This window comes from Mesoplodon bidens, assembly GCF_964165515.1.
Source record: "Mesoplodon bidens genome assembly, chromosome: 19".
In the NCBI taxonomy this organism is placed as follows: domain Eukaryota; kingdom Metazoa; phylum Chordata; class Mammalia; order Artiodactyla; family Ziphiidae; genus Mesoplodon; species Mesoplodon bidens.
Window position 1 is genome coordinate 21,668,207 of NC_138179.1, and position 19,430 is coordinate 21,687,636.

At 49.4% G+C, this 19,430-nt stretch overlaps 2 protein-coding genes across 2 annotated transcripts; both read right to left on the reverse strand.

Annotated features, from left to right (window-relative positions):
- Positions 1 to 14: 14 nt before the first annotated feature.
- Positions 15 to 2,017, reverse strand: SOX15 (SRY-box transcription factor 15). The gene is made up of 2 exons (XM_081218317.1): positions 1,036 to 2,017; positions 15 to 394 (listed from the first exon to the last, which is right to left on the reverse strand). Exons 1-2 carry the CDS (start codon positions 1,560 to 1,562, stop codon positions 226 to 228), a joined length of 696 nt encoding a protein of 231 aa, XP_081074443.1. The 5' UTR covers positions 1,563 to 2,017; the 3' UTR covers positions 15 to 225.
- A 1,106-nt stretch (positions 2,018 to 3,123) lies between these two features.
- On the reverse strand, positions 3,124 to 17,213 carry FXR2 (FMR1 autosomal homolog 2). The gene is made up of 17 exons (XM_081218004.1): positions 16,778 to 17,213; positions 10,518 to 10,570; positions 10,074 to 10,167; positions 9,600 to 9,671; positions 9,337 to 9,485; positions 8,989 to 9,082; positions 8,396 to 8,512; positions 6,868 to 7,038; positions 6,586 to 6,664; positions 6,118 to 6,227; positions 5,795 to 5,881; positions 5,269 to 5,491; positions 4,872 to 5,069; positions 4,579 to 4,779; positions 4,389 to 4,484; positions 4,143 to 4,243; positions 3,124 to 3,825 (listed from the first exon to the last, which is right to left on the reverse strand). Exons 1-17 carry the CDS (start codon positions 16,856 to 16,858, stop codon positions 3,730 to 3,732), a joined length of 2,022 nt encoding a protein of 673 aa, XP_081074130.1. The 5' UTR covers positions 16,859 to 17,213; the 3' UTR covers positions 3,124 to 3,729.
- Between the last annotated feature and the right edge of the window lie 2,217 nt (positions 17,214 to 19,430).

Sequence of the window (19,430 nt, forward strand, 5' to 3'; positions counted from 1 at the left end):
GTGTTCAGCCTACAAAAAAAAAAAAAAAACGGTCTTGTTTTGTTCCCACTGGCTTTCAGGGCTTTGGGGGGTACTGCCCACCTCCTCTGAACTGTGGTCCAACACAGTTCTAGAACAGGGTTTGCAGCCTGGGAATGGTGGTGGTGGTGGTGGTGGTGGTAGTGGGGTGTTTCTGGGTAGAAAAGGAGGATGGAAACCTCTCTGGGAGGTCCATGTCCATGAGGGTTAGAGGTGGGTTAGGGGCATGGGGGCCCCTGGGAGGGGAGGGTTGTACAGAGTGGGAGAGCCTGGGGGTGGGTAAGGGCTGTAAGGGGGGAACAGCTCCCCCTGGAGCCTTGGGTTACTCTGAGGGAGAGAGCACGGCGAGGGGGCTTCCGGTTTACAGTGGGAAGAGCTGCAAAGAGAAACACCGGGGTTAGAAGGCACTTGGTCCCCTGGGTTGGAGGTGCCGAGCAGGGTCCCCAGCTCGCATGTGGGGGTGGTTCTGAGCAGCTCTGCGCAGACATGTATAACTTGTCACCCACCTACCCATCCCTGGCTCCCTGGGTCCTGCCGGTAGGGAACCGGACCCCAGGACGGCTTAGAGCAGCGCCGCCGCAGCCGTGTTGGGGCACGCTCAAGAGCGAGCTTGCGTGCTGCGCGCCTGTTTTCCTCTTTTGGGGCGGCAGGCCAGGAAGGGGTAGAGCTGGGCTTGGCCTGTCCTTGCCCCGGGGGCTGGGAGAGGAAGCTGGGTCACACGAGGGCCAGAATCGGGGGTGGGAAACGGGAAATTCTGGTAACTTAGAACACGGTCATATCCAGGGCGCTGTGGTCTGCTCCTGCGGTGCCACCACCAACAGACTGTGATGGAAACGTCCTCTAGGAAGACCCTGGCTCCCCGGAACTCTCCCACCCTTCACGGGGCGCCCCCCAAACTTCTCCGGGTGTGTCCCCTTGGGTGGGCTCGGGGCCCCTGCCAGCCAGGCCCTCTGGTATCCGCCCCCACCCAGGCTGCAGGAGGGGGGCACGTCCTCACCCCGCTCCCCGGGCACTCACCCGTAACCGCCAGGCAGGTAGGCTGTCGAGTAGTTGGGGGGCTGGTACCCAAAGCCTCTGCTCCCCTGGGTGGTCGTGTACCCGGGCCCCCAGACCGGCCCGCCGCCAGCCACGCCGCCGCTTCCCTGGCCGAAGTGGGGCGACCCGACGCCCGCGCTCTTGGTCTTGCGCCGGGGCCGGTACTTGTAGTCGGGGTAGTCGCGCAGGTGCCGGGCCCGGAGCCGCTTAGCCTCTTCCACGAAGGGCCGCTTCTCGTCCTCGCCCAGCAGCTTCCACTGCGCGCCCAGGCGCTTGGAGATCTCAGAGTTGTGCATCTTCGGGTTCTGCTGCGCCATCTGGCGGCGCTGGGCGGAGCTCCACACCATGAACGCGTTCATGGGCCGTTTCACCTTCTCCAAGGGAAGCCCCCCGGAGACCACTGGGCTCCCGGCGCCCTCCCGCTCCTGGGAGCCCGAGGACGAGGAGCTAGGGGCCGTGGGAGTGGGAGGTTCCAGGCTCCAGGCCTGTGAGGAGCCGGGTAGCGCCATCAGGGGTGAAGGGAAGCCTTAAGAGGGCGTCCTACACGCCCTCCCCTCCAAAGTGAAACGTTGATCCCCAAACTCGGTATCCTTAAAATGGAAGTGGCTTCCTAGTCCGGAGTCGTTACAGAGAGACTCGTGTTCTTAAAAGGTATATATATCGTCCCCAAGTTCAGAGTCCTTATAATGGAGCCCCTGCCACCAACCAATCCGGCACGTTTGGGGAGTCGAGCGCAAAATCCGCTGTCCGGTACCCAGTCCTGGATAGGCTGTGCTCTTTCCTTGTGGCCGCGAGGTCCCCGACCCAGCCTCGCTCCCCCTACTACCTGCCGGCCACCGGCCCGGGCCTCGGTGAAGGCGGTAAACCTTCGCGCTCTAGGGTCCCACAGCTGCCAGGAGACACAGCCCGGATGCCACAGCCCTCTCTCACCTGGCCTCAGCGTCTGTGGCTGCCGGGTGCGCCAGGCCCGGGAACTGCTTTTAACGACTGACTCCTCCCTACTCCCTCCCAGCCGACCGCGCCTCCTGAAGGGCGCCAACCTCCCCCTCCCTTAGGCCAACCAGGTGTCCTGTTCTTCCCAGCCCCCAACACTCGCCCCCCAGGGGACCACGCCCCCTCCCCACCCAAGACCCAAGTCAGGCCTCCCAGCCCCAGTGGCTCTTAACAGCTACCCCTCCCTTCTTAAGTACTGGCAGTTTAAAGTCAATGCCTTTGCACAACAGGGATCAGGCCATCTGGTGATCAAAAGCCCTCAGGCTCACAGTTGTGCTGGGAGGGAGGTGAGGACACCCAACCCCCCAATCCAAACCCAAACCCTTTTCTGGTGCCTCCTGCTCTTCAAACCCCTGACCTGGCCCGGGGCAAAAAAGTCTGGCAGTCAGCAGGTAGGCAGGCCATTTTTGTTTCCTGAGGTGCTTGGGCGGTGATTCAACCCCTTTCCAGGTGAGAAAATTTAAACCCTCCCCACTATAGCCCTCAAACCTAGGTTTCTCCACTGCATGTTTTATTTCTAATCCTCAGAGTTGGGAGGCAGGGAGCAAGGAAGCCCAGGACGACCCCTAAGGCTGAGAGGTCAGTGATGTGGATGCTGGAGAAAAAGCCTGGATCCAGGGCAGAGAACCAGCAAGACTGAGGGCTGGACACCTAGGTCCCAGAGGCTGTCTTGAGGGAACCCTGCTCCCCACTCTGCCCAAGGCCCAGCCCAAGCCCCAGGCCTCAGGTAATAGGATTAAGCAGCCTGCCTTGGCTCTCAGCTCTTAGCAGGAACAGCTCCAGCTTTGCGCAGCCCTACCTAGCCCACTGTGACTCAGGGTACAGGAGTGGCCCAGCTCCCTCTACCAGCAAACCTGGGGGAAGGGAGAGGCAGCAAGGCACAAGCCACTCTCCTCTGGACCAGGAGGGTACCTGGGCCTGGAGAATTTAGGAATGTCAGAAATTCCCAGAAGTAGACCATCTTTGGAATGCCAGAGAAGCTAGGTGTGGAGATACAGGAAACAAGGGTCAAGGCAGGTCAGTCCTACACAAACAGATGGACCAAACTGGGCATAAGGAAGGTGCAGGAACCAGAGGGCCATTTGGATTTTTTTATTCTCTTTTTAAATACTGTACAGTGAAAAATAAATACGCCTTCTCATCCACCAGACAAGGTTGGTCCCCCCTCCCCTGGGGGACCTTGTCACCCCCCTTCATACACACCCCTGGTTCTACTCCAAAACCTTCCCCATGCCTCCCACCCACTTATACCCTTACTATCCCCGTCTTCCACAGTGATGAGGCCCCAGAAATGGGGGGTACAGGACGGGAGGAGGGATAGCAGGGGAGCCCCCCTGAACTGTCCAATCTGGGTGGGTCAAGGAGCACCCCGCACCAACAGGCGGAGAATGGGGGTGTTCAGAGAGAGATTGGGGCATTAGAGGATAAAGGCACATCCAGTCTGATGGGGAAGGAGAGAGGCTCCCCTCACCCTGGGGGTAGGGTGGACAAGAGGGAGGGGGGTATGACCCTGTTACACACCCCTCCACTAGCTCCTGGAGGCTGGGGGGGGGACCCAAGCTGCTGTGCCACCCCCCGCCCCCCTAGATAAGAGCAGCTCCAGCGCAGGTCAGTTGGGCCTGTGAGGGCCATGGTGTTGGGCAGCAAGCGAGATGGAGAAGGGAGGGGTGCGGGCTGGAGGGTTTATGAAACCCCATTCACCAAACTACCCAACTCCAGGGGGGCAGAGAGCTCCCCATTCTCTGAGGGGCCCTTAGGAAGCTTGCTGACAGAGTCACCCTGAGGGGGGAGTGGGAAAGAAAATGGAGAGGAAGGAAAGAAAAAGGTCAGTAGAAATTCAGGTAATGCCATTCCCTACCATCTAAATGCTCCAGGCATCTCCAGGGTGGTCCCCTGTAGTCACTTTTACTGGGATCCAGAAAATATGAACCAAATTCTCTTCTATTCAAACTTTTCACTATTCTAAATGCAGTCTAAACTCCATCAGACATGCCTTCTCTGCAATTTAATGAGAGATTTCTTTGGGAGTTTTCTTGTGCCCCCTACCCCAGAACAACAAAAAAGGAGGTGGGGTAAACTATATCTTGCTTGCCTACCTTCTGTCCTGAAAGAGAATCCTCTGAAGGTTTAGTGCGTTCCAGGGGTGGCCGCTGGCGGCTCTGAGACTTTGCTCGGGAGATATAGTCAGCCACAGTCACTGGGGAAGGCAGAGGACCAAAAGTTTCAGAAGGAACCCAGGTACCCAGCCCCTAGACACCCACTGAACCCCAACCCCTAGCTTTCACAGGATAAGAGGCATCCTGTTCTCTGAGGAAGTCTGCTTATATCCTGTGTGAGCTGACCTGGCTGACGGTCCCCACTGATCGACCCATCAGTCCGGTTACCACGGTTACGGCGGCGGCGGCTCCGGTTACGACGCTGGGGTCTTGACTCATCTTCTGTGGGGCAGGGGAAAATGAGAGTTGTGCATCAATCTCCCATCCCTCAATTCTTGCCCAGTTCTGATTTTTCAGATCCAGGTATACCCCTTACCCAGGCCATTCTCTGTCATGCTGGGCCCGTCAGATTCCAGGCCTCCATCCATGACAGTCCTGTCTTCATCAGTGCGACGGCGGCGGGAGCGGCGGCGCCTGGCACTTGCTGGGGGGGGTTCCCCAGGCTCTGAATCAACTGGGGGCTCTGGTTCGGATGTGTCCAGTAGGCTATAGGGATTACTGTCTGGGTCCTTCAGCACTGGTTAGAGGAAAAAGAGGAGTTGGGAGTGAGGTGTCCATCATCTTTCCTTTTGGCCCACATTCGTGAACCTAGCTGTCTGCTTCCGGTACCTGAGCTAATTGACGAAGAGTTGTATCTTGAGGTGGGCCGGGGGGCAGGTGGGGGTCCCCTACCCCGGCCCCCAGTCGGCCGCCTCCGACTTTCTTCCCCCCGGGTCGGGGGATCCCGGTCACCAGGCCCAGCTCGGTTGGGCTCTTCCCTCTTCTCTGACTCGGTCTCAGAAGCTGTGGATAGGTCTGAGATGGGGCCTGAAGAACACAGTAGGGTTCAAACAGGGTCACTCACCCTACCCCAAGATCCATCCCAGCCCCCAGGCTGGAAGACTCTCCCTCTCACTCCTAAGTCCCCCAGCCAACCACTTCTTCATCTTCTCCATCACCCTTTCCTCAAACTTCCACCCAGACTTCTGCCTCCCACACACCACACCACTGCTCGCCTCCCTCTCACCACAGGCAGGACCGCCTGGCCTCCGGCCCCGGCCCCGGCCCCCATAGCTGCCCCCATAGGTTCGTGTGGTGTGGAGGGAGGAGGAGGAGCTCTCATCGGTGGTGTAGCCGGCCTTGTCACTGCCACCGCTGCCCCGCCCACTCCCAGGAGGGCGAAAGCCCAGCCCAATCTGCCGAAGCTGTTCATCAATTTGCAACCTCTCCAAGCGAAGCTGCTCCACCTCCTGGTTGGGGAGAAGATGGAGAAAAACAAGGAAGGAGGAATAAGTATAAGATCAATGAACAGTCTCTTTTTCCTGCTTCTCTGCCCTAACTGTCCCTATGGATCTGAACTCTCAGAAATGCAAGAAGGCTTAAAACAGGGAAAATTCTGGTTTCCAACTCCACAGCCCCAATTTTCCACCTAATGGTTTCTATTCTACTCAGAGACACAAACTGGGAACCACCACTTTTAACTTTATCCACCAGTATCCTTAGTCCCCTTGTACACGTGGATCTCTCCCCTCCCAGGCTTCTGGCTTGGATACCTGCAGGTAGGAGAGGTGATATTCCAGCAGAGCCTGAGCATTGCTGATATTCTCTCGGGTGCCAACAAATATGAAGGGAACCATTCCCTGGAGAGCAGAGGAAAGGACAGATGGATTAGAAAGAGACTCAAATGAAGTATTAAGTCCACCCTGTCTCCTACAGAAGCCCACCCAAATGGGATCTTTCTGGGCTCTACATCTACTAGGAAAACCCAAAGTTCCCATGCCCCAACCCCCAGAAATCCCATCTCTCAAGGGAATGGCATGGAGAATAATCCCATCTACTTCTGGCAACCAATCTCTAGGTGTCAGCTGCCCCATACCTCCTCCCTGGGGTTCTTCTTGTCATTATCACCTTCTACTCGAACCCTCACCACACCAGATTTATCCACAATCTCCTGGATCACTTTCCCGTTCTTTCCAATCACTTTGCCTAAATGGGTAAAGGAGGAATTAGGCCTTTTTTTTTTTTTTCCAAAGGAAAGAAAAAAAAAAAAAAAGGAAAGAAAGAAGAGGAAAAACAGACAAGATAAACAGTCTTCCAGCTGCTATATAAAGATTCTGTTTAATGATTCTCTTGCTTCTAAGCTTCTGGTGTGTTTTCACAGGACAAAATATCACAATCCTTAGAAATCTGTTCTCCCATTTTTGTCACTCCTACTGCAGACTGTTTGCTCTGTCCTTGTGAAACTGTAAGTTCACAGGGAGGTGCCAAGCCAGAATCACTTTAGAGCATCTCACATCTGGTCCCCAACTGTATTCTCTTATACACATACACATCCCCAACTCACCAACCAGGTTCCTGGGCACTTGCACGGAGTCCTCAGAAAACTCAAGGTAGCTCCGGGCCTGTCGGCACGCCTCGGGAGTCTAAGAGAAGAGGAGTGGGGAGTCATTAATAAAACAGAACACCTGGATCTCAAACAGTGATCTTCCTGCCACTCTCTGTCTTTGGGAAAATGTGCTGCCACCGAAGTCAGGGAGGGAGGTCAACACGACAGGTTTCCTTTCTATTTCACACTCTCTTCTCTCTATCCCCTAAGGGACCTACACAACAGGTATCTTTTGCTGACCTCCCCATAGATGCGGAAAGTGCAGGTCTCTTCACCCAATTCGATGGCAGTCACCCCAGGTACTTTTCGGGCCTGCTGGATGTTGGCACCATGAGTCCCAATTGCTAGTCCCATCAGGTCCTCCCGCACTGTGAACTCCTCTTGGAAAGCTGCCGCCAGCTGCTTACTTGTCTGAGAAAAAAAAAAAAAAGGCACTGGACCACTGGACTATAGGAATCATGGAGAAATCTCAGAACACCTGTCCCAGATACCTGATGCTTTGCATAACTTAAGTGAGAAAAGACTGTATGAAAGAAAGCCAGAACTACCTGGGAGTCCACTGACCACCAGGACCTGTGAAGAATTCAGGAACGTTTCATTCCTCTCCTACCTGCCCAATACCAATGGCTTGGTGGGGAGGGGAGGTAATGATGGCGGAATCTGGGCTGAGATCCATCAAAGATCCGGATTTGGCTCTAACACTATCTGGTTCTGTGATCCCAAACAAAACATACTCTCTGGGCCTCTGTTCTGTCGTCTGCTAAATGATTACACCTGACCTACCCAACTCCCAGACTCACAAGAGGATTAAATAAAGTTGGTATGAAAGAAAGGACTTTTCACAAGGTAAATGCAAGTGTAAGGAACTATTTACCTTAACCAAACCAATATCAACTCCCAAAATAAAACATGAGAAGTTGAACAGAAAAGCAACAGGTTGAGAAAAGCATAAAAAGAGGCTACGGTACACCGTGCTACCACTTCACTTCTCAGCCAGTCCTTGGAGGGGTACCTGAGTACAGGGGCAGGAAAAGGGAAAGGTTCTGGCAGTGCCCTGAGGAGCACCCCTGGAGAAGTAAAGACTACCACGGTCCAGAATTTGCACAGGCTCCCGAAAAGATCAGTTCGCTTGATAAAAAGGAAACAGATGTTCAAATACACACATACACGTGCGTACAAGCACGTGTATATATACCATCCTCATTTAGGATGGTATAATTCCTAAGGGAATCTGAGCATCATACGATGTCAGAACACAAACAGACCTTGTCGAAACACGCACATTCAACTACCTCATTGTCACAGCTAAAGAAGAAGCAGCTCATTGAAATCAAATTATTTGACAAAGCAAGACTTAGGATAGATTCCAAGTCCAGTGGTCTTTCCAGTGTACAAATGGTTCCCAAACATATCCCACAAAGCAGTCTGGTTCTCAGAGGTAATTTGGGGGCGGCCAGTGGAGGTAAGAGCCACGCCCTCTTGCACTTTTAGACAGACCTGTTCTGATTGAACTGTTTTATGCATTGTGCTTTCAAGTAAAATTTCACGTGATCAAAGGGTCCCATAGCTTAAAAAAAAAAAGAAAAAAAGCTTGTACTAAAACATGATGGAGCTCTGCCATCTGGAGGAGTCTGAGGTAAAATAGCAGACCCAGGTTTAATGGCCCAGAAAGACCGTAATGTCTGTTCACAAGAGCATGGGTGGAGGATGGGGTGGGAGGGGAGAAGGACAATACCAATCAGCAGTATAAAGTGAAGCCAAAACTTACCTCGAGGTGCTTGGTAGCTTCTTCATTGCGGGACATGAGTAGCAGTTTGGTGCGCAGGCTTCGGAAATGCATATCACCCAGCAGGGATGCTCGCTTCACAGGGGCTTCTGTGGTTGACTGCAAAGAAACCAATGGAAAAGTCATTAAAACTGACTGACTACATTTTAGAGGAGATCCAGGAACTGGGAATCAGGATGCCTGAGTCTCTGGAAAAGGGTGGGAGTTAAGAAACAAAGTTGAGGAACAGGAAAAATCATTGTCAGTCTCACAAGGGCCTACTAACTGGGTGCTTAAGGGAAGTGATTTTAAGTAGCAAGTGCAGGTGAGAATCATACTGTCTGTTTTTGAGAGTCCAAATATGCAAGGAAGGGTACCCAGCCCAGACTGAAATATGATGGTCAGGTTGAAAAAAAAAATTAAGGTCATACATGAGAAAGACTAAGGAAAGGTAAGGCTAACCTGGGTCCACAGAGGTCAGGAGCAATAAAGTCCTCTCTGACAAATAAATATAAGCACATTTTAGCTCTTCTCTTCTTGCAAAGGAGTTAAAAGGGGAAAAGGGCTTAGGTGAAATTCAGGCAGAATAAACTCACCAGAATGAAGAGCTCACTATCTGTGATGTTGAGAAAGATGCAGTTTGCTCCCAATGCTTTCTTGAACTCTTTATGGACGTTTTCATTGGAGCAGCTGCAGAGAAAGAGACCAGTGCTCAGGGGGCAGAGTGTAGAGTACAGTTGAAGGGGAGAGAGAGAGGGACTGAGAAGAATAAGGACTGCAGTAAAAGAACAGGGATGAGGAAACAGAGGAACTGGGAGCAAAAGGGACTCTAGAGGGCCTAGGGAACACAGAACACTGAAACTGGGAGCGGGGCCTGGAACAAACAAGGGCAGAGATGAGGACCATAAAGAGGGCCCCCGACTCCCGACATCCCAAACACTCACGCCTCTCTCAGATCCTCAGGCACAGCCATGGTAACCTTGAAGAAGCTGCCTTTGGTTGCAAGGGGATTGGGATTAACTGGCCGAAGCCGTTCCAGGGTGACAATCTCATTGTAAGTGGCATCACAGGCAGCATATTCAATGACATAGAACTGGCAGAAGGAAAGAAAGGAGAAGCTGTGGATGACCTGAGTTTCTATCTCCCACCTTTCTCTAACTAAAATATGTGTTTCAGCAGTTCTCCAAAGGCCTTGACAATCACTCACATCTCCCTTCATCATCCGCACCCGGGCCAGCCACCAGCCACAAGGTTCTTGCTCATTGGCTCGAGAATAAACCTGAAGAGAAGTTGAAAATAAAAGAGATATTGAGGACCATCCAAAAACATCAAGAATGGAATGAGCATTAAGACACTTGGGAGGCATCCTAAATTAAGATAAAGGAATCTAGAGGAAGGAGCTGCTAATTAAAATCAGAGTACACTGGATTTTAGATGCTGTTATCATAAATCGAAGAAAAGTGAATCCCCTGAAAACAGGAAGCTCCCTGAGAGCTTGACTGATCACAGCAATGATGGACAGAAAACTGCTGCATTTCACTCTTCCACAGGCTGCCTAGCTAGATGGAGGAAGGAGCGTGAACCAACCAGTGAGGAGCCTAGGGTACTGGTATCAGGGTAAGGGAGATACAGAATCCTGGGAAAAGGGACATTTAGAAAAGGTGGACTCCAAGGCCCTTACCTCCACTTCATCCCCTTCTGTGATCTCCTTATTATAGTCAGCTGGAGGTGGTAGCCGGACATCCCCAAAAGGAATTTGTCTCTCACTCTGCCAGCTGCAAGGGAAAACAGTGATATGAAAGCTATTCAGGCTGGTGTGGTTGCCCGTTTCTTCAGGAAGAGGTTACTTCCTCCACTGGGCATTTTCTACCTTCCCTGGTGATTAGAAGCTAAACTCCAGGCCCTGCTCCATAGTGGTGCTTTCCATCTCTTGCTAGAATCTAAATATGGAGTCAAATGACCCCCACTCTCACCATTTCCTCTCCTGGGATCCATATAAGTTGCCCACCCAAACCCTTGGCTCTCCCCAACCTATTATATATGCCACATGGGACTCAGCCGCCCCCTCTTCTCCACTCTCCTGCTAGGACCTAGTATGCTGGATTCTCTATTCCCAAGGTCTTACTTGTTTTCAAAGAAGATGGTGACAGAGTCTTCATGGACATCCTTCACAAAGCCCTAGAATGGATTTTAGAACAAAGTAAAAAAAAAAAAAAAAAAAAGACAATCAACCACCACCTCAGCCATCAAGGGAACAGACAGTTTTAGAGGGCCTTAAACTAGTTTTTTTGTTTGCTTTGCTTTTTTTTTTTTTGCCCACGCCTTGTGGCTTGCGGGATCTCAGTTCCCCAACCAAGGACTGAACCCGGGGCCACAGCAGTGAAAGGCAAGAGGCCTAACCACTGGGCCACCAAAAAACTCCTTTTTTTTTTTTTTTCTTTTTTTAAACTAGAGTTTTAGATGGGGACACAAGCAATCTAAAAACAGGGCTAGAAAAAGCTGTATTGGTGAAGGAATACGAATGTTGAGGCAGCAAGAAAGGAAACAACACTGGCAGGGAAAGAAATGTTGCAAAATCCAGAAATAAGATGAGACAGAAATTAAGTAGAAGGGAGAAACATCACCTGCATCAGAACAGCTGGGAAACTAGTGGTCTCCTATGGCTCCCACAGAGGCCTCCCTATCTGTCTGCCTCATGCAGTGCTGAGCAGCTTGCCAGAGTTCAATTAAAATACCAACAACATTCAGCAAAGCTAAGAATATCCCATGAGACAGTGTGAGGTTGTCCTGGAACACCTAGAGGACATCAGGATCTGCCAAGAGAGAAAGGGTCTAGCTCCTACACAGCAAGAGGCCTGAGCGAACTTGGTGCCTTGATGCCTGGGTCGTAAGAAAATAATCAGAACACTGGAGAAATTCGAAACAAACACAATTTACAGAAGGAAAAATTAGGATTTAAAAGATGTAAGGGAGCTTCCCTGGTGGCGCAGTAGTTGAGAGTCCGCCTGCCGATGCAGGGGACACGGGTTCGTGCCCTGGTCCGGGAACATCCCACATGCCGCGGAAAGGCTGGGCCCGTGAGCCATGGCCGCTGAGCCTGCGCATCCGGAGCCTGTGCTCCGCAACGGGAGAGGCCGCAACAGTGAGAGGCCCGCGTACCGCAAAAATAAATAAATAAATAAATAAATAAAATAAAAGATGTGAGGGAATTCCCTGATGGCCCAGTGGTTAGGACTTTCACTGCCGTGGGCCAGGGTTCAACCCCTGGTCAGGAACTACGATCCTGCAATCCTGCAAGCTGAGCGGTGTGGCCCAATAAATAAATAAAAGATGTGAGATTTCTAAATGCTAGACTAGGACACTGCTAAGAATTTGAAAAGAGTAATAAAATTTGTATAAGACCCCAAACTTGAGATGAAGACAAGGGAGAGGAACAGGGATGACTGAATAGCTGGAATCGCTGGTCTACCTCATATTTTCTGTCTTTTTTTGGCCAAGGCAGTGGAAGCTCTGAGCCCTAACCACTGGACAGCCAGGGAATTCCCCACCTCCTATTTTCTATGTCTTTCCTGAGGAAGCCAAAGCTATGCGTTCAATCCTGTGCTCCCAATTTTCCTACCTTCTCTCCTGTTTTTCACATACTCAAAATTAGGGATTGCTAATTTTGATAAAGTCCAATTCTTCAACTTGTTCTGTAGCTGAGCTTTTGGTTTTATATCTAAGAAATCTTTACCTAATGTCCTTGTCTAGAGTTTTATAGTTTTTATTTTACATTTAGGTCAATGATCCATTTTGAGTTAAATTCTGTATATGGTGCCAGATACAATCAAACTTCACTTTTTTTTTTTTTTTTTTGCCGTACGCGGGCCTCTCACTGCTGTGGCCTCTCCCGTTGCGGAGCACAGGCTCCGGACGCGCAGGCTCAGCGGCCATGGCTCACGGGCCCAGCCTCTCCGCAGCATGTGGGATCTTCCCGGACCGGGGCACGAATCCGTGTCCCCTGCATCGGCAGGCGGACTCTCAACCACTGCGCCACCAGGGAAGCCCCAAACTTCATTTTTAACCTATGAATGTGCAGTTCTTTGAGCACAATGTGTTGAAAGACTATCCTTTCTCTACTGAATTGCCTTTTCGCTTCTGTCAAAAATCAGAAAATGCAAACTAATGCATAATGACAAAAGGCATTGGTGGTTGGTGGAAGACTTTTGGGATTGATAGAAATTGTGGCGATGGTTTGTTTTATATATATGTCAAAACTTAACAAATTGTATGCTTTAAATAGGTGTACTTCATTGTATGTCAATTATGCCTCATTAGATTTTTTTTTTAAATTAGGGGTTTCCAAAAGCTAATATATGAAGAACTATTCCTGAGCTTTGCAGGTAGGAACAAAATATGAGCTTAGGAGAGAAAACACCAAAAATGTACACTTGTGTCACTCCCACCTCAGAAAACTGATCAATCATAAACACTTAATACACTGTTTTTTCCTTAAATCTAAACCTAAAATTTCTCTCTTGATACCAGCCATCTTTCTCTTCTTTCGGGAAAGGATCTTGTTATGGAGTCTTACTACTCAGAGCCTTACTTCTGCTCAAGGCGTTAGTCCTCCTGGTACTGCCTAGCCTCTGACTTACCCATGCTTTAGCCTTCTCTGCCACTCCCTTCTTCAGTAATATTTTTTCCACTCTTCATTCAGCTCCATCAATACCCGTTCCTACTCTTCTCCACTCACATCTTCTATTTGCCCAAATCCCTCTCTTCCCTTTTGGGTTCTTCCCTTAGCTCTTTTCTTGTTTTCTTTTTCTTCTTTTTTCCTTAGCTCCTTTTTAAGTGTCCTCCTCTTTTCTTCCTTTATAAGGATTTCTCTAAACATTTCATCTAGCCTCTTCAGCTGACTTTATCCAATTATTTATCCAAAATGTCTACCTCTAAGCTTTAGAAACAGTTTATCAAGAGAGAGTTAGCTATTTTCAAAACACTTCAGGGATGAGATAAAACATAGTGGAAGAGAATCACTTGCCTGCCTCTTTTGTGAAGAGTTCCCCACTCCTAGATACACTCATTCACAAAGGATATGTCTAAAGCTCTAATCCAATTCTCCTCCAACATGTCAGGGTTGGCCCTCAGGCAGAGGTAGCAACATTATCCTGGTTTTTCCAGCTACCATGATCCCAAGGCAGAAATGCAAAGCTCAGAATGGAGTTTTCCCTCACATAACTCAGCAGTTCAACTAAACGTCACTCATTCTTATACTTCTAGGGTCTTTTTCCTTCAAAGATTCTCCAAAACAAGCTTTCTCCTCAACTTCATATTCCAAGTCAGTCTCTGCTCCTTAATTCCACCCACGTTACCCCAGTTTTTTTTCCTCCAAAAATACCAGTGGTATAAAGTGAGCTCCTAGCTCTGCTCAGTCCATGCTCATTGAGAAGATAAGCAGAGGAGGGCAAGAGCAGTTGAGTGAATCTCTAGAAGGCTACCTAGATCCAAAGGATAACTCAATTCAATTCAATGGCCAGGGCATATGGAGCTTTGGCTTATAGAGCCTAGGACTGGACAGAGGAAGTGAGAGCCCTAGGTTCCTAAGTACTTCACTTCCCTCAAATTATAAGATACAAAATTAGGTCCCACCTTCAACCTATCTTCTAGTCCTGGGTTCTCAAAATAAAGGAGGGAGTACTAGAAGAAAATCAGGAAGGGTCTGGATAAAAATCACGTGTTGAAGGTGAGGATGCCATATTCCTTAACAAAGGAATTGGAATTGGGATATCCAGGTAAGGTCTGGAAAGTTGGATGACTGTGCCCTGGAAGGTGAACAGATATTTCATTTGGGAGAGCACCGCTTAAAGAACAAAACACATTAAGTTCTGACAGAAAAGGAAGAGCTGATGGGATAGCTAAAAGATAACTTAGATCCCAGATCTGACACTTGCAGTTCTATCCTGAAAGAAGATCAACAACACTAGGACCCAATTCTGAGAGCGATGAAAGGAACCTTCCCAAATTTATAGTTCTAGAAGCAATGTAAACACTCCTTGAACCACACTGAAGTTTGCTGAGTCATGAATATTAAATCAGCAGCAAGGACAGATTGGGTAAGTATCTATATGGCACTAAACGTTGAAGAAAGAGTAGTCTGAATTTAAGGATTTACTGTTGTTTTCAACTGAGGCATGGGGCAGAAAATGCTAAAGTGGCCAGGACACAAAATCCACATTACCTGGCTTTCAGCTCAAGTCCAAACTCTATTCTCTGATTCAAAGCATCCTAGCCCCAATTCCCTCAATCAAGTCTATCACTGCCATAGCCCACAGAAGAAAGATCCAGAGACACATTTTCTGTTGGACACTTATATGTGGAAAGGGAAACATGTCCCTTCCGAGCAGTCTCACACAGTTAATTTGAACTGGATACCAATCTTTCCCAGCTGTGTCGGACTCCCATGCTTCCTAGAACAAAAGCAAACATCATATCTTGATCTCAGGCTCAGTTTAAGAATCACTTTTCTTAGGGATGGGAAGGACCCAGATGAAGGACAAGATACTGTGGGAAATGAGGCTAAAATCTTATGAGGAAGGGTATTTCAAAAAAGGTAATGCAAGTTTGGGGGAAAAGGATATAAGAGACAAATGCACTCTATCAGTATCAGAAAGGAATTAAGAGACTTTGCCAAAGAAAACAGAAATGCTATGGAGGCAGGCTAGAAGAAAAAGTCCCATGAGTTAGGAAAGTATGCAGAAAAAAATGACAGAAGGGATCAGCTGGGAGCTTCCTTCTTCCATCTTAGCTGGGTAATGGAATAGGTAGTTTCTGGGGATTACACAGAAATATTAGGAAAAAAAGCTAAAGACTTATATTGAGAGGTTAAGTTAAGATACATGTGGGTACTCACAGGCACTGAAGAATATAAAGAAATCTGGTGAGGGAAGTAAGGCAGAAATGAATAGGCATTTAGAATGGGTCAAAAATGACTACACTGAACTTATCAATCGAAGTTGGGGCAGAAACCTACTCCAAGGGCAAATATGAGACCCTTTCCAGTTATAGCAAGATATGACTTCACAGGGAAGGAGTTCGAGAAAGTCATTTCCAAGGGCATGAAGGTGGAGAGGTCTATTATGGGAGGAAAGGCTTGAGGGGAAGTGAAGGAAAGGGGGTTCTTCTCCTCACAAGTAATGTTATGATAAGATAACTCTGCTCTTGCTCCTCAGGGTAAAATGAGAGAAGACAGGAATCAGGAAAGTCTCTGAGACAATTCCAGGCATAAAGTCCAAAGAGGTTCAAAATAACAACAGTCACATAAAGAAAAATTCCTGAGAGGCAAGAGGGGTCTCCCTCTGGCTTAATCTAAATGGGAAAAAAATGTCCTAAAAAATAAGATTTAGAACAGATTTAAAAGGTGGTAATAAAAGGAGTTCTAAAAAGCCCAATCCTGGGCAACGAGGGAGCTGAAGTAAACAAGGATCTTTTAAAGATAGTCTCCTTCTCCTTTAAAAAAAGGCTAGTGGATTCCCAAACTGGGCGAGTTGGCCAAGAAGTCTTCTAGAAGTGGAAATCCTTAAGAAGAAGATAAACAGAGGGAATCCTTGTGAGATCCCCTTTTAGAGATCAGGGATATGAAGCTTACACTCCTCAAGATGAAGAAACTGTATGAATGATCTAAATGTATGAGGTCAAAGTGAGATGACAAATACAAAACCATCCCTGGGTAGAACAGTAAACCAGCTAGTCTTGGAATAAAGGGGTGGGGCGAGAGACTTGAGAAAAGATGCCACCTTATGGCTATGAGGCAACTAGACTGGTACAGCCCAGAGTTCCTGAGGTCAAAGCTACTAAATGTCATAAACAGATTCTGACCGTTTCTCCTTGGGGTGGGAATAGAAATATAAGATGAAAGTGGGGTGAGTCTTCCAGAGCCAGTAAGCAGAGGCCTCTCCGAGGAAGATGAAAAGATCTAATATGGGACGGCCTTCCCAAGGGGGTAATAGGGGAGAATAAAGAGAATTCTCCATGTGCTTGGACTGTGGGGAAGACGTGATTCAGATCCAAGGTAGGTCTTCTATTAGAGACAGGAAAAATCAACGAGACGCTGGGTAAATGGGGTCTCTTCTGGGGGGTTGCGGGGGAGCTGAACCAAGTACAATAATGCCCTGATGCTCAATCCCTGAGATGCAGGTAAAAGCAGGTGTAATAGAGGGGCCAAAAATAAGAGGAAGGGGTTAACTTATAGAGGTCTCCCCCAAGGAGGGCCGCGGGTGGGAGCGTGGGTCTAAGGTTCTAAGGGTCAGGGCTTAGCTCCAGGATGTCGATCCCACCCCACTCTTCCCTGCTCTGGCTGGAGGGAGGGGGCTGAAGACCGCGTCCCCGGCCGGCGCGCCGCCTCACCTTGTAGAAGGCCCCGTTGGAGCCGCGCACCTCGACCGGCAGTCCCGGCTCCACATCCCCCCCAGAGGCCAGGCCGCCCATGGCGCCGCCACCGCCTCCGACTCCCCCGGCGGCGGCTGCAGCAGCGCTCTGAGTACGGGCCGGGCCAGGTCCCCGGCGTCTCCCCGGAGGAGGAGCCGGAGGGGGAGCCGCGGGGGGCGGGAGCCGGGCCGGCCCCACGGCGGCCCTGCCACAGCCAACGAGCAGGGGGCCGGGGCCGGGCCGCTCCCCGTCCGCCGCCGCCGCCTTGGTCTCCGCCACCGTGAGAGAAACGGCCGCCGCCGCCGCTGCCTTCGTCACCTCAGCTTCCGCCCGCCGCTGCCCCCGCTGCTGCCTCAGTCCCGGGACCCGCTGCTGCCGCTGCCGCTCCACGGCCTCCACCTCCCCCTGCCGCCGCCGCCTACTGCGCAGGCGCACCGGGCACCCGCCCGCCGCGCGCGGGCCCCGAGGGCCAAGGCGCAGGCGTCAAGGCTGGCGACCCAGCTCGCGCCAGCCAGCGCATCAGGGCTTCCACACTCCTCTTCACTCTCTCACGCCCCCTCCTGGTCGCTTACTTGCGCTTGCGCAGAACCAGGCTGGTTCTTTTCCTCGCCACCCCATCTCTCCACGGCCCCTGTCTCTTCCTTTTCCCACTCCACAACACTGAGAGCTAACCAATCATGGGGAGGGAGGGACGGAGCTCGCTCAATCGGATTGGACTTCTGATGTTCCTGGTCAGACCACACCCACTTCACCACGGTGCGCTCCACCAGGCTTGTACAAGTTAGGGATGGGCATGCGCCTGAATGATTGCTTGGTCACTTTCCCCACCTTTGTCTTTCTTGGTGCGCACGCTCCGAAGGAAAAAAAAAAAAAGGAGTTGTCGAAAGGCAAAAAAAAAAAAAAAAAAAAAAAAAAGGCCTGGTGCGCATGCGCTGGGCTTTACAGTCCACAAGGCGTACTGGACTCGAGCCTCTGTATCTCTGCACGATGCGGTTTAAGAGTCACGTTCTTGCCTTGAGAAGATTCTGATCATGCGTACAAAGAGAGGTTAAAGAAAGATTTCAAGGCAATACAGAAAGGCAAATGCAACTTAGCACAAGATTTGATATCTAAATGAGGAGAAAATTCAAAAGAGGAAAAATTGTTACGGAGAAAGGATAGTAGAGGGGAAACTTAGGATTCATAAACTAAGATAAGAAATTTCGGTGGAAGTGAATAAAATAGCCAAGAAATTAGGATCATGTGTTGTGCAGTAATCATTTAGCAAATATTTATTTAGCCCTCACTGTGTTCCATCCACTGTGGTAGGTGGTAAGGGTACAAAGACAAGATGTGGTCCCCAAAACAAGGATTTTATAATATGTTGGGGAAGGAGCAGACAAACACATTTAAGCAAGTAAGTGCATGGAGTTAATTTGAACATGAGATAAAGATAAGGACTAAGTTTTGAGGGAATCCCAAGGAGACAAACAATGGTCAGTTGTTCTTCAGAGTGATAGGGAAAGACTACTGCAGGGGAGGTGATGCAAATTGAGATTTGAGGGGTAAATAGGCATTTGCTAGAGGAAAAGTGCAGTAAGAGTATTCTTGAGAGAACAAGGACTACAATGGTGCAGAGGAGAAGAAAGAACATGTCCTTTGGGGAACCACAACTAGTTCAAATAGCGTTTGGCTTGAAGTAGGGAAGCTAGACTGTGAAGGACTTGTAAATCAGGTTAAGGAAAATGGTCTTCACTTTATCAATACTGGAGAGGCACTGAAAGATTTAAAGCAGTAGTATAATGTAATAAGTTTATGTTTTACAACTGTGGGGAATAGATTAAAGAGAAAGGGCATTCCAGAAGGCAGTGAGAGCTGTGAGGAGCTGTTGCAGGTGAGAAAGATGCTGAGGACAGCCTTGGATTAGGGCTGTGGGCAACAGAGGTACAAGTTGATTTGAGCCTGTTAAATTTGCAATAGAATCAACAAGGATTGGTGATAAGGATGGGGTGGAGTCAGTGAAGAAGTGGGAGGAACACAGATTTCTACCTTGGATTGCTGAGTGCGTGGTGATGCCAGTCATGGAAGAGAGAGCATATGAGAAAAAGTTTGGAGGAGAAGTTGATGAGTTCAATGAGTTTGATTTTGCTCTTCGAGTTTGAGGGTCCACCATCCAGGTGGTCATGTTCCCTTGTCTTCGACAAACTTCTCTTTCAGATCCCAATTTAAATATAATTTCATTAGCCTTCCATTATGCCCACACTGGTTTAGGTCCCCTGCCTCACACTGCCAAAGCATCCTATACTCCTTTGTGGCACACATCATGGTTGTAATTTTAATCATTTATCCAGCATCTGTCTTCTGCCATTACACTATAAGTAAGCCCTATGAGATCAGAGACTGGGTTCCAGGTCTGTTTGTCCCAGCATTGTATACCCGGTACTTAGCACAGTTCCTGGCATGGCAAATATTAACTGAAGGAACCAATGTCCTGTAGGTCAATGGACACACAAGTGTGTGGCCCAGGAGGCATCTGGGCTAGAGAGGTGAATGTGAGAATTATCAGCGTATTAGACATAGTTAAAGCTATAAGAGAAAATTAGATGTCTAAAGAAAAGTGACTTAGAAATGGATTGGGTCCATGATAAAACTC

Bases quoted from the DNA above. Each gene is read 5' to 3' on its own strand.
- SOX15 (XM_081218317.1), bottom strand. From the start codon at position 1,562: ATGGCGCTACCCGGCTCCTCACAGGCCTGGAGCCTGGAACCTCCCACT. The intron at 395-1,035 runs GTGAGTGCCCGG...TTCTCTTTGCAG, and splicing joins TACCTGCCTGGCGGTTACGG to CTCTTCCCACTGTAAACCGG.
- FXR2 (XM_081218004.1), bottom strand. From the start codon at position 16,858: ATGGGCGGCCTGGCCTCTGGGGGGGATGTGGAGCCGGGACTGCCGGTC. The intron at 7,039-8,395 runs GTAAGTTTTGGC...TTTTTTTCTCAG, and splicing joins AAGCTACCAAGCACCTCGAG to ACAAGTAAGCAGCTGGCGGC. The intron at 6,228-6,585 runs GTGAGTTGGGGA...TTACCCATTTAG, and splicing joins AGTGCCCAGGAACCTGGTTG to GCAAAGTGATTGGAAAGAAC.